The 16,478-nt window shown below is 49.2% G+C and overlaps 1 protein-coding gene across 3 annotated transcripts in view; it reads right to left on the reverse strand.

Moving 5' to 3' along the window:
• The window catches only part of LOC138662772 (actin-related protein 2/3 complex subunit 1A-A-like), a 218,598-nt gene that overhangs the window by 186,122 nt on the left and 15,998 nt on the right, over positions 1-16,478 (reverse strand). For all 3 annotated transcript variants that reach the window (XR_011318069.1, XM_069748692.1, XM_069748691.1), the window contains exon 2: positions 2,219-2,293. Coding sequence is in view for 2 of the 3 variants with exons in the window: in XM_069748692.1 (XP_069604793.1) it covers positions 2,219-2,282 (64 nt within the window). In the remaining variant the exon portion in view is untranslated. The remainder of the gene's footprint in view (positions 1-2,218; positions 2,294-16,478) is intronic.

The following is a 16,478-nucleotide window of genomic DNA, read 5'->3' on the forward strand; positions in this document are numbered from 1 at the left end:
CACTTTATAGAGAAAATAAACAATATCCGTCAGGAAATCCGCTCCCAATCACCAAGTTCAGTGACTCCCATCCCTCCCTGCATTTCCCCTGGCTCTCTCTCCACATTCGATCCCATCACAGAAGAAGAAATCTCCAACCTCCTCTCCTCTTCTCGTCTGACTACATGCACTACCGACCCCATTCCCTCACATCTCCTCCAGTCGTCACAACTCACCTAACTACAATCTTTAATCTCTCCCTCTCCTCTGGCATTTTCCCCTCCTCCTTCAAACACTCTATCATTACTCCATTACTAAAGAAACCCACCCTTGACCCATCTTGCACAAACAACTACACACCAGTCTCCAATCTCCCCTTCATCTCTAAACTTTTGGAGCACCTGATATAGTCCTGCCTTACCCGTTACCTCTCCACTCACTCCCTCCTAGACCCTTCACAGTCCGGTTTCCGCCCCCTACATTCAACAGAAACTGCACTCATCAAAGTGACCAATGACCTTCTGACAGCAAAACATAATGGTGACCACTCTCTGCTCATTCTCCTCGACCCTTCTGCAGCTTTTGACACTATTGACCACCCTCTCCTACTCTCTAGGCTCCAGTCACTAGGCATTAAGGACACTGCTCTCTCCTGGTTCTCCTCCTATCTTTCTGACTGCTCCTTCAGTGTTCTGTTCTCTGGCTCCACTTCATCTCCTCTTCCTCTCACTGTCGGGGTACCTCAGGGCTCAGTCCTTGGCCCCCTTCTCTTCTCCCTCTACACAGCCCCAATTGGACAGACCATCAGCAGATTTGGCTTTCAGTACCATCTTTATGCTGATGACACACAACTATACACATCATCTCCTGACCTTACCCCCGCTGTACTACAGAACGCCACTGACTGTCTGTCTGCAGTCTCCAACATCATGTCCGCTCTCTATCTGAAACTCAACCTCTCCAAAACTGAACTTCTTCTGCTCCCGCCATCTACTAACCTCCCTAAATCTGACATTTCCCTCTCTGTGGGTGGCACCATAATAACACCCCGGCAGCAGGCGTGCTGTCTGGGTGTTAGGTTTGACTCCGATCTCTCCTTCACCTCCCACATACAATCTCTTGCCCGCTCGTGCCGCTTACACCTAAAGAACATCTCTAGAATCCGCCCTTTTCTCACCATGGAAACAACAAAACCCCTCACTGTCGCCCTGATCCACTCCCGCCTGGACTACTGTAACGCTCTATTAATTGGCCTCCCCCTCACTCGACTTTCCCCTCTCCAGTACATCCTTAATGCAGCAGCCATGGTTGTCCATCTGGCTAGTCATTACTCGGAGGCGTCCGCTCTTCGCCAGTCATTACACTGGCTGCCCATTCATTACAGGATACAATTCAAAGTACTTGTTCTCACCCACAAAGCTCTCCACAGTGCGGCCCCCTTACATCTCCTCCCTCATTTCTGTCTATCGGCCTAACCGACCTCTGCGCTCTGCAAATGACTTTCGACTAACCTCTGCACTAATCCGTACCTCCCACTCCCGACTCCAAGACTTCTCCCGCGCTGCGCCAATCCTCTGGAATGCTCTACCCCAAGATATTAGGACCATCCACAATTTGCATAGTTTTAGGCGCTCGCTCAAAACACATGCACTAATCAAAGTCATTTTATGTTTGTGTGTAGCCCATTCACTATCTCCATCTATCCCCCACCCCCTGAAGATGGCTGGACCCTCATTGTAAATACATCATTGTAAATACACACCTGTACTTTGTATCTGCCCCACCTCATTGTAGATTGTAAGCTCTCACGAGCAGGGGCGGCTTATTGTGCTTTAATTATTGTATTGTTAACGTTGGTACTTATGACTGTTGTGTTTGAAACTGTTAAACTGTAAAGCGCTCCGGAATATGTTGGCGCTATATAAGTAAAGATTATTATTATTATTATGAACCTGAAGTAGAAAATAGCGCTGACCCCGACGGCTCCCTCACACACAGGTACAGTCACGGTCATACCGTCAGCAATCTTTACACCTCTGTGGCCACCTACTGAATATATAGGGGGGCCTTAAACATTTCTCCTCCAAATTTCTCATTCCAAAGACATACTTATAGGGAATTTAGATTGTGAGCCCCATCGGGGACAGAGATGATAATGTGTGCAACCTGTAAAGCGCTGCGGAATGTTAGCGCTATATAAAAATAAAGATTATTATTATTATTATTTCTCATTACTCACGGGATCGATCTTTGTTCCAGGCATGACAAGACACAGGATCTGTCCCAAAACTGTAGAGCGCCATCAGATCGGATACTGAGGAAAGAAGAAAGAAAGCTCAGAACCTCCTTGAGATGGAATTCCCGCTGCCCCTATGGTCAGTGATATGGTCACAGCTTCCCTTGAGATGGAACGGCCCGGCGCCCCCTATGGTCAGTCATATGGTCACAGCTTCCCTTGGATGCAACGGCCCGGCGCCCCTATGGTCAGTCATATGGTCACAGCTTCCCTTGGATGGAACGGCCCGGCACCCCCTATGGTCAGTCATATGGTCACAGCTTCCCTAGGATGGAACGTCCCGGCACCCCCTATGGTCAGTCATATGGTCACAGCCTCTCCGGAATGGAACGGCCTTGCGCCCCTTATGGTCAGTGATATGGTCACAGCTTCCCTTGGATGGAACGGCCCGGCGCCCCCTATGGTCAGTCATATGGTCACAGCCTCTCCGGAATTGAACGGCCCGGCGCCCCCTATGGTCAGTCATATGGTCACAGCTTCCCTTGGATGGAATGGTCCGGCGCCCCCTACGGTCAGTATATGGTCACAGCTTCCCTTGAGATGAAACGGCCCGGCGCCCCCTATGGTCAGTCATATGGTCACAGCTTCCCTAGGATGGAACGGCCCTGTGCCTCCTATGGTCAGTCATATGGTCACAGCTTCCCTTGGATGGAACGGCCCGGCGCCCCCTACGGTCAGTATATGGTCACAGCTTCCCTTGAGATGGAACGGCCCAGCACCCCCTATGGTCAGTCATATGGTCACAGCTTCCCTTGGATGGAACGGCCCGGCACCCCCTATGGTCAGTCATATGGTCACAGCTTCCCTAGGACGGAACGGCCCGGCACCCCCTATGGTCAGTCATATTGTTGTAACGCCGGTGGGTTTGTACCTTGTTTCTCCGGCGTTACTCTGCATGTCTCTGCTTTAACCCTTTTCTCCTCTCTGCCTAACTAGCAGGGGTACTGTTGTCTGTTACCTGTATGGATGCTGCTCAGGTCCCTGCTCCGCTGCGTAGCTGTACATGTGTTGTGATGTCTTTGCTCTGCTGCATGAACATCCGCATGTGCAGTCCCTGGCTGCCGCTGTGGAAGTTATCCACGGGTTGCAAGGTCCTCTGCAGCTGGTTCATGACTTCCCACGTGTGTCCAGGCTAGCAGCCGCTGCCGGGTGCCCTAAGCCTCAGTTCCTGTGCTGACTGTGCTGCACTGGTTTCTGTTTGTGCTTAAGGTGCGTGCGGCCACATCTTCCCTGCTTTTATTAGGGTTTGTGTGTGCGCCTGAGTTGCTTTCCCTGGCCTATTGCTGAGGGGCAGCTCCTATATAAACTCTTTCCTGTTGGGCATTGTCAGAGCTTCTCATTAAGTTTCTGTGTCTTGCCAGGTGTGTTTGGTGTTCAGCTCCGGTTCTGCCTATGTTTAGTTCTAGGAAAGCTGATGCCTGTTCTTCTGCCTGCTCTGGGGGCTGAGTACCCCAGATCCGTTCCTGTTTGTGTCCTGTTTTTCCGCCTTCCTGCTTGTGTCCTGTTTTTCAGCCTGTTCTGGGGGCTGAGTACCCCAGATCCGTTCCTGTTTGTGTCCTGTCTTTCAGCCTGTTCTGGGGGCTGAGTACCAGATCCGCCTTTTCTGGAGGCTTCATATCCAGGCTCGTTTCTATTGTGTTTTGTGTTCCCGCCTCTCTGAGAGCTGCATTCTCAGGCCTGAACCCTTGATCCTGCATCCGGTCCTGTACCTGACCCTGTCTGAACTGTGTCCTCTGTGTTATGTTCCTGAAGTCCCTCTGTGTCTGGAACCTTGTACCCAGAGACTGTGAACTAACCTGGGTTTGTCTTTTAAAGATGGAGTCCGGTGTATTTGCTGAGCGTTTACTATGTTGTGTTCATCCTGCTAACCCTAACCCTATGGTGTTAACTCCGTTCGGCCCCAGTCCAACCCGGCAGTGTTTGCACCATCTTGCTTGAGTTCCTTCCTAGGTCTGATGCCCGGAGCCTGACAACCGTAGTTTGGAACCTGATGACCGCTGTCTGGTGCCTGGAGCCCGACCACCGCTGCCTGGTCTTGTGCCATCTGGGTCTTGGCCATTGACCTGAGCTGTCACGCCAGTGTTCCTGATCCTGTGCCATATGTATCCCAATCAATGACCTGGGCTGCCACGCCTGTGTCCCAGATGTCTTTCCGTTGTCCCTCATGTCCTGATGTAACCAATGACATGGGCTGCCACGCCTATGTCCCAGATGTCTTTCCTGTGTCCTGATGTCCAGCCTGTGTCCTGATGTTCAGCCTGTTCCTCTGGTTCCTCCGGGTCCACCCTGTGATTACGTCTGTCCTGGGTCGGTGTCTGATGTTCTCCTGCTGAGCCTGTGCTACGCCTGAGTGAGAGGCCGTCCTAGTATGCCCCTGCCAGATGACCCTGGACTGCATCAACTGGTGATGACCACAGCCATCATCTGAAGTCTGTCCGAGGTTGGTGTCTGATGTTCTCCTGCTGAGCCTGTGCTATGCCTAAGGCCTGAGAGAGAGGCCATCCTAGTATGCCCATGCCAGATAACCTGGACTGCATCAACCCGTGATGTCCTCCTGCCTTCGTCTGTTATCCCTTCCTTGATGTGCGGAATCGGGAGCCTGGCATCGTTATGTTCTGTTTATGTACTGTGATTTAATTTAAGTAAACTTTGTTTCTTCATACCTGAAGTTGTGCAGTGTACTCTATTTCTGCATGTCCACATGCTCAGCTGCCACAGACCCTGCCCGCTGCCCTTCCCTAGTCTGGGTAGGTCCAGGTAACCCCATATGGTCCAGTGGGTCCACATTCTGTCCCCTCCTGGGACGCTCCCCCCTTGTCTTTGTGGGCTGGCGACGTGGAGGCGTCTGCTAAGCCGCGTCTGCGGTCGCAGTCATTACAATTGTCACAGCCTCTCTATGATGGAATGGCCCGTTGCACCCTATGGTCATTCATATGGTCACAGTCTCCCTGGGATGGAACAGCTCGGCGTTCTTCCCCTACGGACATTCATATGGTCACAGTCTCTCCGGGACTAAACAGATTGGCACCACCTATGTTCAGTCTTATGTCACAGCCTCTCAGGAATGGAATAGCTTAGCGGCTCCTATGGTCATTCATATGGACACAGCCTCTCCTGGATGGAACACCCCGGCGACCTCCCCCTATGCTCAGTCATGACATCACAGCCTCTCTGGGATGGAATGTCCCGGCACCTCCTATGGTGAGTCATATGGTCAGTCTCTCTGAGATGGAATGGCCCGGTGCCCTCAGTCATAAGGTCACCACCTCTCCAAGATGGAATGGCTTGTAGCCCTCTACAGTGAATCATATGGTCACAGCTTCTCCAGGATGGAACGACCAGGTGTCCTTCCCCTACAGTCAGTCATATGGTCACAATCTCCCTGTGATGTAACTGCGCTGTGCACCTTACCGTCAATCATATGATCACAGCCTCTCAAGAATGGAACAACCCAGTGCACCCTACGGTCAGTCATATGGTCACAGCCTCCCTGGGATGGGATGGAACTGCCCAGTGCACCCAACGATCAGTCATATGGTCACAGTCTTTACAAGATGGAATGACACGGTGCACCCTACGGTTACGGAACTGCAACACAGAACTAGGATAGAAGGGAGAAAACTGACCCTGCACTGAGACTAGGCTGATACCCTACGATGGAGGTTAATCTCAGCGAAGACCTATAGATAGGGGGTAGGAGGTCCCTGAAAGATCTAAGGACTGGGTATAAATACAGGTCACCTCCTAATAGAAAACACAGAGAAGGCTGCAGAAACCAACTGAAAACAGAAACTAAAGATAGCAGAACCAGAGGTCCCAGAACTGCACAATATCAAACACAGAAAGCTGTCAAAGCACCTAGCCAGAACTCTAGCGGATTAACACTGTTGTCCAACAAGGACTGGGAGGCAGGTGATGGGTAATAAAGAGTGATACCATCACCTGACCTAAGACAACCCAGCACCAGGGGAAAAGACCAGCAGCCAGAAAATCACAAGATGGCGGATGGTCAAAACAAAACAGATTCTACAACTTACAGTCAGTCATATGGTCACATCGTCCGTGAGATGGAACGGCCTGGAGAACCCTACAGTGAGTCATATGGTCACACGTCTTTCTGCGATGGAACAGCCTGGCGCCCCATGCGGTCAGTCAATATGGTCTCAGCCTCTATGGGATGGAATGGCCCTGCGCTCCCTACGATTAGTCAAATGGTCACAGCCATTTCAGAATGGAACGGCTTGGCGGCCCTACGTTCATTCATATGGTCACAGCTTCTCTGGAATGGAACGGCGCAGAGCACCAGAGAGTCAGCCATATTGTCAAGAAACCAGATTGTATCTTCATTTCCAAGACAACCATGTATTTGAAAAACAAAAAGAACTGACTTGTTATCTGTATATTGGCTTGTGGATTTAAGTGTTTATGTCTGGTGGGTCAAGAAGACAGACTTGCCAACTGATATACTAACATACTGTGTAAAGGTACCGTCACAATGAACGATATCGTTAACGATATCGTTGCTTTTTGTGATGTAGCAACGATATCGTTAACTAAATCGTTATGTGTGACAGCGACCAACGATCAGGCCCCTGCTGGGAGATAGTTGGGGAAAGTCCAGCACTTTATTTTGTCGCTGGATCTCCCGCTGACATCGCTGAATCGGCGTGTGTGACGCCGATTCAGCAATGTCTTCACTGGTAACCAGGGTAAACATCGGGTTACTAAGCGCAGGACCGTGCTTAGTAACCCGATGTTTACCCTGGTTACCGTTGTAAATGTAAAAAAAAACAAACACTACATACTTACATTCCCGGTGTCTGGTCAGGTCCCTCGCCGTCAGCTTCCCGCACTGACTGGTGAGCGCCGGCCAGCCGTAAAGCACAGCACAGCGGTGACTGTTATGACCTGGTGGTCAGGACAATAATGGACCTGGTGGTTAAGAGCACACGGAATGACCTGATAGTTACTGATAATAAAGGACGAGCTCTGGGACGTGGGAACTCTGCTGACCGCAATCCCTAATCCTATCACGCACACTAGAAATAGCCGTGGATTGCTCCTAACGCTCCCTATGCAAATCGGTACAGCCTAAGGAACTAGCTAGCCCTGAAGATAGAAAAATAAAGCCTACCTTGCCTCAGAGAAATTCCCCAAAGGAAAAGGCAGCCCCCCACATATAATGACTGTGAGTAAAGATGAAAATACAAACACAGAGATGAAATAGATTTAGCAAGGTGAGGCCCGACTTACTGAACAGACTGAGGATAGGAAAGGTTACTTTGCGGTCAGCACAAAAACCTACAAAAAGACCACGCAGAGGGCGCAAAATGACCCTCCGCACTGTTGTGAGTTCTGTTTTTGGGCTCCCTCTGGTGGTTACTGATGGTACTGGGTGACTTGTCTTTCCTGGGTTTCTGGATTCCACCTGTTCCATCAGCATATGGGAGTTTCCTATTTAACCTGGCTTTGCTGGCATTTCCTCGCCGGTTATCAATGTATCCAGTGTGTCTTGTTACCTCTGCTCCCTGCTCCTAGAACCTTCTGGACAAGCTAAGTTTGGATTTTCCTGTTTTGTGTTTTGCTTAATTTGGTTTTTAGTCCAGCCTGCAGATATGTGATTCTCTGCTGCTGGTTGCTCTAGTGGGCTGAAATTGCTTTTCATGTACCATGAGTTGGCACATGAGTTCAAGTAATTTCAGGATGGTTTTTTGAAGGGTTTTTCGCTGACCGCGCAGTTCACTTTTGTATCCTCTGCTATCTAGCTTTAGCGGGCCTCATTTTGCTGAAACTGTTTTCATACTACGTATGTGCTTTCCTCTCATTTCACCGTCATTATATGTGGGGGGCTGCTATTTGCTGTGGGGTATTTCTCTGGAGGCAAGAGAGGTCTGTGTTTCTTCTGATAGGGGAAGTTAGATCTTCGGCTGGAGCGAGACGTCTAGGATCATCGTAGGCACGTTCCCCGGCTACTTTTATTTGTGTGTTAGGTTCAGGGTCGCGGTCAGCTCAGGTTCCATCGCCCTAGATCTTGTTTGTATCTGTGCTTGTCCTTTTTGTGATCCCCTGCCATTGGGATCACGACAGTATAACCGGTCCAGAAAGTGTTAATTGTATTGGCTGAAGTAGGAGGATAAGTAGTCTGAGGAAGTTTTTTTTTTTTTTTTTCCTCTTTCCCTCAGAGTTTGCTGCCTAGCCTTATTGCAGCCTGGCTACTTCCTCCTCCTCTTAATCTTTGAATGGCTCTGATCCCAGCTGTTTATCATGGACGTCCAGAGTTTGGCTTCCAGCCTGAATAATCTTGCCACTAAGGTTCAAAATATACAGGATTTTGTTGTACATGCTCCTATGTCTGAACCTAGAATTCCTGTCCCAGAGTTTTTTTCTGGAGATAGATCTCGTTTTCTGAATTTTAGGAACAATTGCAAGTTGTTTCTTTCTTTGAAATCTCGCTCCTCTGGAGACCCTGCTCAGCAAGTCAAGATAATTATATCTTTCCTGCGGGGTGACCCTCAGGATTGGGCATTTGCATTGGCACCAGGGGACCCTGCGTTGCTTAATGCAGATGCGTTTTTTCTGGCATTGGGTTTGCTCTATGAGGAACCTTACCAAGAGATTCAGGCTGAAAAAGCTTTGTTGGCCCTCTCTCAGGGGCAAGATGAAGCAGAAATTTATTGTCAAAAATTTCGGAAGTGGTCGGTACTTACTCAGTGGAATGAGTGCGCTCTGGCTGCAAAGTTTAGAGATGGCCTTTCTGAGGCCATTAAAGATGTTATGGTGGGGTTCCCTGCGCCTGCTGGTCTGAATGAGTCTATGACTATGGCTGTTCAGATTGATCGGCGTTTACGGGAGCGCAAACCTGTGCATCATTTGGCGGTGTCGTCTGAACCGTCACCTGAGATAATGCAATGTGATAGAATTCAGTCCAGAAGTGAACGGCAAAAGTATAGGCGGAAAAAAGGGTTGTGCTTTTATTGTGGTGATTCAGCTCATGTTATATCAGCATGCTCTAAACGCACAAAAAAGGTTGATAAGTCTGTTGCCATTAGTACTTTACAGTCTAAGTTCATTCTGTCTGTGACTCTGATTTGTTCATTATCATCCATTTCCGTCGATGCCTATGTGGATTCAGGCGCTGCCCTGAGTCTTATGGATTGGTCATTTGCCAATCGCTGTGGGTTTAGTCTGGAGCCTCTGGAAGTCCCTATTCCTTTGAAGGGAATTGACTCTACACCTTTGGCTATGAATAAACCTCAGTACTGGACACAAGTGACCATGCTTATGACTCCTGTTCATCAGGAGGTGATTCGCTTCCTGGTACTGTATAATTTGCATGATGTTCTAGTACTTGGTCTGCCATGGTTACAAACTCATAATCCAGTCCTTGACTGGAAATCAGTGTCTGTGTTAAGCTGGGGTTGTTAGGGGGTTCATGATGATGCACCTCCGATTTCTATCACTTCATCTACTCCTTCTGAGATTCCTGTGTTTTTGTCTGACTATCGGGATGTTTTTGAGGAGCCTAAGCTCAGTTCGCTTCCTCCTCACAGGGATTGCGACTGTGCTATAAATTTAATTCCGGGCAGTAAATTTCCTATAGGTCGTTTGTTCAATCTGTCAGTGCCAGAGCATACTGCTATGCGGGATTATGTTAAGGAGTCCTTGGAAAAGGGACATATCCGTCCATCTTTGTCCCCTTTGGGAGCAGGTTTTTTTTTTCGTGGCCAAGAAAGATGGTTCCTTGAGGCCTTGTATAGATTATCGTCTTTTGAATAAGATTACCGTAAAATATCAGTATCCTTTGCCATTGTTGACTGATTTGTTTGCTCGCATTAAGGGGGCTAAATGGTTCACTAAGATTGATCTTCGGGATGCGTATAATCTTATACGAATAAAGCAAGGTGATGAGTGGAAAACCGCATTTAATACGCCTGAGGGCCATTTTGAGTATTTGGTAATGCCTTTTGGACTTTCTAATGCTCCTTCAGTCTTCCAGTCCTTTATGCACGATATTTTCCGTGAATATCTGGATAAATTTATGATTGTGTATTTGGATGATATTTTGGTTTTTTCTGATGACTGGGAGTCTCATGTTCAGCAGGTCAGGAAGGTGTTTCAGGTCCTGCGGGCCAATTCCTTGTTTGTAAAGGGCTCAAAGTGTCTCTTTGGAGTCCAGAAGATTTCTTTCTTGGGGTATATTTTTTCCCCTTCTACTATTGAGATGGATCCCGTCAAGGTTCAGGCTATTTGTGACTGGTCGCAGCCTACATCTCTTAAGAGTCTACAGAAGTTCTTGGGCTTTGCTAATTTCTATCGTCGTTTTATAACTAATTTTTCTAGTGTTGTTAAGCCTTTGACGGATTTGACTAAGAAGGGTGCTGATGTTGCTAATTGGTCTCCTGCGGCTGTGGAGGCCTTTCAGGAACTTAAGCGCCGGTTTTCTTCTGCTCCTGTGTTGCGTCAGCCAGATGTTTCGCTCCCTTTTCAGGTTGAGGTTGATGCTTCCGAGATTGGAGCGGGGGCGGTTTTGTCACAGAGAAGCTCCGATGGCTCAGTGATGAAGCCATGCGCGTTTTTTTCTAGAAAGTTTTCGCCGGCTGAGCGGAATTATGATGTTGGTAATCGGGAACTTTTGGCCATGAAGTGGGCATTTGAGGAGTGGCGTCATTGGCTAGAGGGTGCTAGACATCGTGTGGTGGTCTTGACTGATCACAAAAATTTGATTTACCTTGAGTCTGCCAGGCGTCTGAATCCTAGACAGGCTCGTTGGTCACTGTTTTTCTCTCGTTTCAATTTTGTGGTTTCATACCTGCCAGGTTCAAAGAATGTGAAGGCGGATGCTCTTTCTAGGAGTTTTGTGCCTGACTCCCTTGGAAATTCTGAGCCCTCTGGTATCCTTAGGGATGGGGTGATTTTGTCTGCTGTCTCCCCAGACTTGCGACGTGCTTTGCAGGAGTTTCAGGTGGCTAAGCCTGATCGTTGTCCGCCTGAGAGACTGTTTGTTCCGGATAATTGGACCAGTAGAGTCATCTCCGAGGTCCATTCTTCTGCGTTGGCAGGTCATCCTGGAATATTTGGTACTAGAGACTTGGTGGCCAGGTCTTTTTGGTGGCCTTCCTTGTCGAGGGATGTGCGTTCTTTTGTGCAGTCTTGTGAGGTTTGTGCTCGAGCTAAGCCTTGCTGTTCTCGGGCCAGTGGATTGTTGTCACCTTTGCCTATCCCGAAGAGGCCTTGGACGCACATTTCCATGGACTTTATTTCGGATCTCCCTGTCTCTCAAAAAATGTCCGTCATCTGGGTTGTGTGTGACCGCTTTTCTAAAATGGTTCATCTGGTACCCTTGCCTAAGTTGCCTTCCTCCTCTGAGTTGGTCCCTCTGTTTTTTCAGAATGTGGTTCGTTTGCATGGGATTCCTGAGAACATCGTTTCTGACAGGGGATCCCAGTTTGTGTCTAGATTTTGGCGGACTTTTTGTGCTAAGATGGGCATTGATTTGTCCTTTTCGTCTGCATTCCATCCTCAGACGAATGGCCAGACTGAACGAACTAATCAGACCTTGGAAACTTATTTAAGGTGTTTTGTTTCTGCTGATCAGGATGACTGGGTTACCTTTTTGCCGCTGGCCGAGTTTGCGCTTAATAATCGGGCTAGTTCTGCTACCTTGGTTTCTCCTTTCTTTTGTAATTCGGGGTTTCATCCTCGTTTTTCCTCTGGTCAGGTGGAACCTTCTGATTGTCCTGGAGTGGACATGGTGGTGGATAGGTTGCATCGGATTTGGAGTCATGTGGTGGACAATTTGAAGTTGTCCCAGGAGAAGGCTCAGCAGTTTGCTAATCGCCGTCGCCGCGTGGGTCCTCGACTTCTTGTTGGTGACTTGGTGTGGTTGTCTTCTCGTTTTGTTCCTATGAAGGTCTCTTCTCCTAAGTTCAAGCCTCGGTTCATCGGTCCCTATAGGATCTTGGAAATTCTTAACCCTGTGTCGTTTCGTTTGGATCTCCCGGCATCGTTTGCTATTCATAATGTGTTTCATCGGTCGTTGTTGCGGAAGTATGAGGTACCTGTTGTTCCTTCTCTTGAGCCTCCTGCTCCAGTGCTGGTGGAGGGAGAATTGGAGTATGTTGTGGAGAAGATCTTGGATTCTCGTGTTTCCAGACGGAAACTCCAGTATTTGGTCAAGTGGAAGGGTTATGGTCAGGAGGATAATTCTTGGGTGGTTGCCTCGGATGTTCATGCTGATGATTTGGTTCGCGCTTTTCATAGGGCTAATCCTGGTCGCCCTGGTGGTTCTCGTGAGGGTTCGGTGACCCCTCCTCAAGGGGGGGGTACTGTTGTGAGTTCTGTTTTTGGGCTCCCTCTGGTGGTTACTGATGGTACTGGGTGACTTGTCTTTCCTGGGTTTCTGGATTCCACCTGTTCCATCAGCATATGGGAGTTTCCTATTTAACCTGGCTTTGCTGGCATTTCCTCGCCGGTTATCAATGTATCCAGTGTGTCTTGTTACCTCTGCTCCCTGCTCCTAGAACCTTCTGGACAAGCTAAGTTTGGATTTTCCTGTTTTGTGTTTTGCTTAATTTGGTTTTTAGTCCAGCCTGCAGATATGTGATTCTCTGCTGCTGGTTGCTCTAGTGGGCTGAAATTGCTTTTCATGTACCATGAGTTGGCACATGAGTTCAAGTAATTTCAGGATGGTTTTTTGAAGGGTTTTTCGCTGACCGCGCAGTTCACTTTTGTATCCTCTGCTATCTAGCTTTAGCGGGCCTCATTTTGCTGAAACTGTTTTCATACTACGTATGTGCTTTCCTCTCATTTCACCGTCATTATATGTGGGGGGCTGCTATTTGCTGTGGGGTATTTCTCTGGAGGCAAGAGAGGTCTGTGTTTCTTCTGATAGGGGAAGTTAGATCTTCGGCTGGAGCGAGACGTCTAGGATCATCGTAGGCACGTTCCCCGGCTACTTTTATTTGTGTGTTAGGTTCAGGGCCGCGGTCAGCTCAGGTTCCATCGCCCTAGAGCTTGTTTGTATCTGTGCTTGTCCTTTTTGTGATCCCCTGCCATTGGGATCACGACACCGCACCGACTCACGGTACGGAGGCGCTCCCTCTGCATCCCAGAGCTTCCAGCAAGCAAGACAACAATAAAAATAGCAAGCTGGACAGAAAAATAGCAAACCAAAGAAAATACAAGCAGGAACTTAGCTTCTGCTGGGAAGACAGGTCACAAGAACGATCCAGGAGTGAACTAGACCAATACTGGAACATTGACAGGTGGCATGGAGCAAAGATCTAAGTGGTGTTAAATAGAGCAGCAAGCTAACGAATTAACCTCGTCACCTGTGGAAGGAAACTCAGAAACACCCACCAGAGGAAGTCCATGGACAGAACCAGCCGAAGTACCATTCATGACCACAAGAGGGAGCCCGACAACAGAATTCACAACAGGTGACGTCACCGCTGTACTTTACGGCCGGCGCTCAGTCAGTGCTGGAAGCTGAAGGCGAAGGACCTGACTAGACACCGGGAATGTAAGTATGTAGTGTTTGTTTTTTTACATTTACAACGGTAACCAGGGTAAACATCGGGTTACTAAGCGCGGCCCTGCGTTTAGTAACCCGATGTTTACTCTGGTTACCAGGGGACTTCAGGATCGTTGGTCGCTGGAGAGCTGTCTGTGTGACAGCTCTCCAGCGACCAAACAGCGACGCTGCAGCGATCGACATCGTTGTCGGTATCGCTGAAGCGTCGCTTAGTGTGACGGTACCGTAAGTCTGTAATAGTGACTGTACATAGGGTGTGTTTAGCTTTGTTTATTGATGTGTGCTGATATGCTAATTGTGCATTATATTATGGAACCATCTTGTTGACTTTGAAAGCAGAGAGGGAAAGACTGTGCAAATAGACTGAATGGTCAAGCACTGCTACTTGATCCCATCACCATTGTTTACCTTATCTTGATGTTGGACTGAAGGACACTGGGTAAATCTAAAATCAGCTTACAGGCCTCAGGTATAAAAGAGACTTCTGGTAAGGGATCTCAGCCAAGGGTACGTCGGACCCGGCTGAAGAACACAAGACTGCTCTCGGATATCTCCTCTCCCTACGCTTGTCGTTACCTCCTCTCTGTGTGCATACCACAGGTGGAGTAGTGACCCTGGGAGCTTGGACGTAACATCTACCTTTATCTTGGCGAGTTAGCAGAAGGGGGAGGCCCTGCAATGTGCACCATCTTCTGGTAATTGCTGAGATTGTTCTGTTGGCTATTGTGTTTTGTGGTTCAATAAAGTATTGCCACACTGTTTTACCTTAACCCTGTGTTGTCTGTGTAGTGTATTGCCCACCGGGCGATAGAGCAGGCGTTCAGTGGTATGAGCCCTGGTCCATGAAGTCTTGCTAAAGACAGCCAGGCCAGCAGACGAGAGAACCCACTGACCCCGTTTCTCTACACATATGATCAAAGCCTCTCCGGTATAGATCGGCCTAGAGTCCTCCCCCTATGGCCAGTCATATGGTCACAGTCTCTCCGGGATGGAACTGCCCGGCGCCCACTACGACTAGTCAAATGGTCACATCTTCTCTGGGATAGAGTTGCCTGTCCTCCCCTACGTCATATGGTCACAGTCTCTCAGGATGGAACTGTCCGGCGCCCCTACTGTCAGTTATATGGTCACAGGCTCTCCAGGATGGAACTGTCCGGCGTCCCTACGGTCAATTATATCGTCACAGGCTCTCCAGGATGGAACTGCCCGGTGTCCCTACGGTCAGTTATATGGTCACAGGCTCTCCAGGATGGAACTGCCTGGTGTCCCTATGGTCAGTTATATGGTCACAGGCTCTCCAGGATGGAACTGTCTGGCGTCCCTACGGTCAGTTATATGGTCACAAGCTCTCCAGGATGGAACTGCCCGGCGTCCCTACGGTCAGTTATATGGTCACAGGCTCTCCAGGATGGAACTGCCCGGCGTCCCTACGGTCAGTTATATGGTCACAGGCTCTCCAGGATGGAACTGCCCGGCGTCCCTACGGTCAGTTATATGGTCACAGGCTCTCCAGGATGGAACTGCCCGGCGTCCCTACGGTCAGTTATATGGTCACAGGCTCTCCAGGATGGAACTGCCCGGCGTCCCTACGGTCAGTTATATGGTCACAGGCTCTCCAGGATGGAACTGCCCGGCGTCCCTACGGTCAGTTATATGGTCACAGGCTCTCCAGGATGGAACTGCCCGGCTCCCACTATGACCAGTCAAATGGTCACATCCTCTCTGGGATATAACAGCCTGGCCTCCCCTACAGTCAGTCAGATGGTCACAACCTCTCCAAGGCGGAATGGCTTGTCGCCCTCTATAGTCAGTCATATGGTCATAGCCTCTCCAAGATGGAATGCCCAGGTGCCCTCCCTCTACAGTCAGTCATATGGTACAGTATCCCTAGGATGTAATGGCCCAGCGTTCTCTACTGTCAGTCACATGGACACAGTCTCAAATTGAAACAGCCTGGTACCACTTACGGTTAGTCATATGGTCACAGACTCTCTGGGATAGGACGTACCGATGCTCCCTATGGTCAGTCGTATGGTCACAGCCTCTCCAGGATGGATCAACCTGGCGTACTCCCCTTATGGTCAGTCATATGGTCACAGCCGTTCCAGAATGGTGCACCCTAGGGTAAGCCATATGATCACAGCCTATCCGGGATGGAAGGGCCCGGAGCCCCCTATGGTGAGTCATATAGTCACAGCCTGTCCGGGATGGAATAACCTGGCACCATCTACGCTCAATCATATGGTCACAACCTCTCTGTGTTAGAACGACCCGCACACTCCCCATACGGTCAGTCATATGGACACAGCCTCTCCTGGATAGAATGGCCTTGTGCCCTCCCTCTACTGTCAGTTATATGGTCACTGCCTCTCCAGGATGGAAGGGCCCGGCGTACTCCCCATACGGTCAGTCATATGGACACAGCCTCTCCTGGATAGAATGGCCTTGTGCCCTCCCTCTACTGTCAGTTATATGATCATAGCCTCTCCAGGATGGAAGGGCCCGGCGCCCCCTATGAAGAGTCATATGGTCACAGCCTCTCCTTGATAGAATGGCCCTGCGCCCCCTATGAAGAGTCATATGGTCACAGCCTGTCCTTGATAGAATGGCCCTGCACCCCCTATGAAGAGTCATATGGTCACAGCCTCTCCAGGATGGAATAACTTGGTG

The sequence above is a fragment of the Ranitomeya imitator genome, chromosome 2, assembly GCF_032444005.1.
Source record: "Ranitomeya imitator isolate aRanImi1 chromosome 2, aRanImi1.pri, whole genome shotgun sequence".
Classification (NCBI taxonomy): Eukaryota; Metazoa; Chordata; class Amphibia; order Anura; family Dendrobatidae; genus Ranitomeya; species Ranitomeya imitator.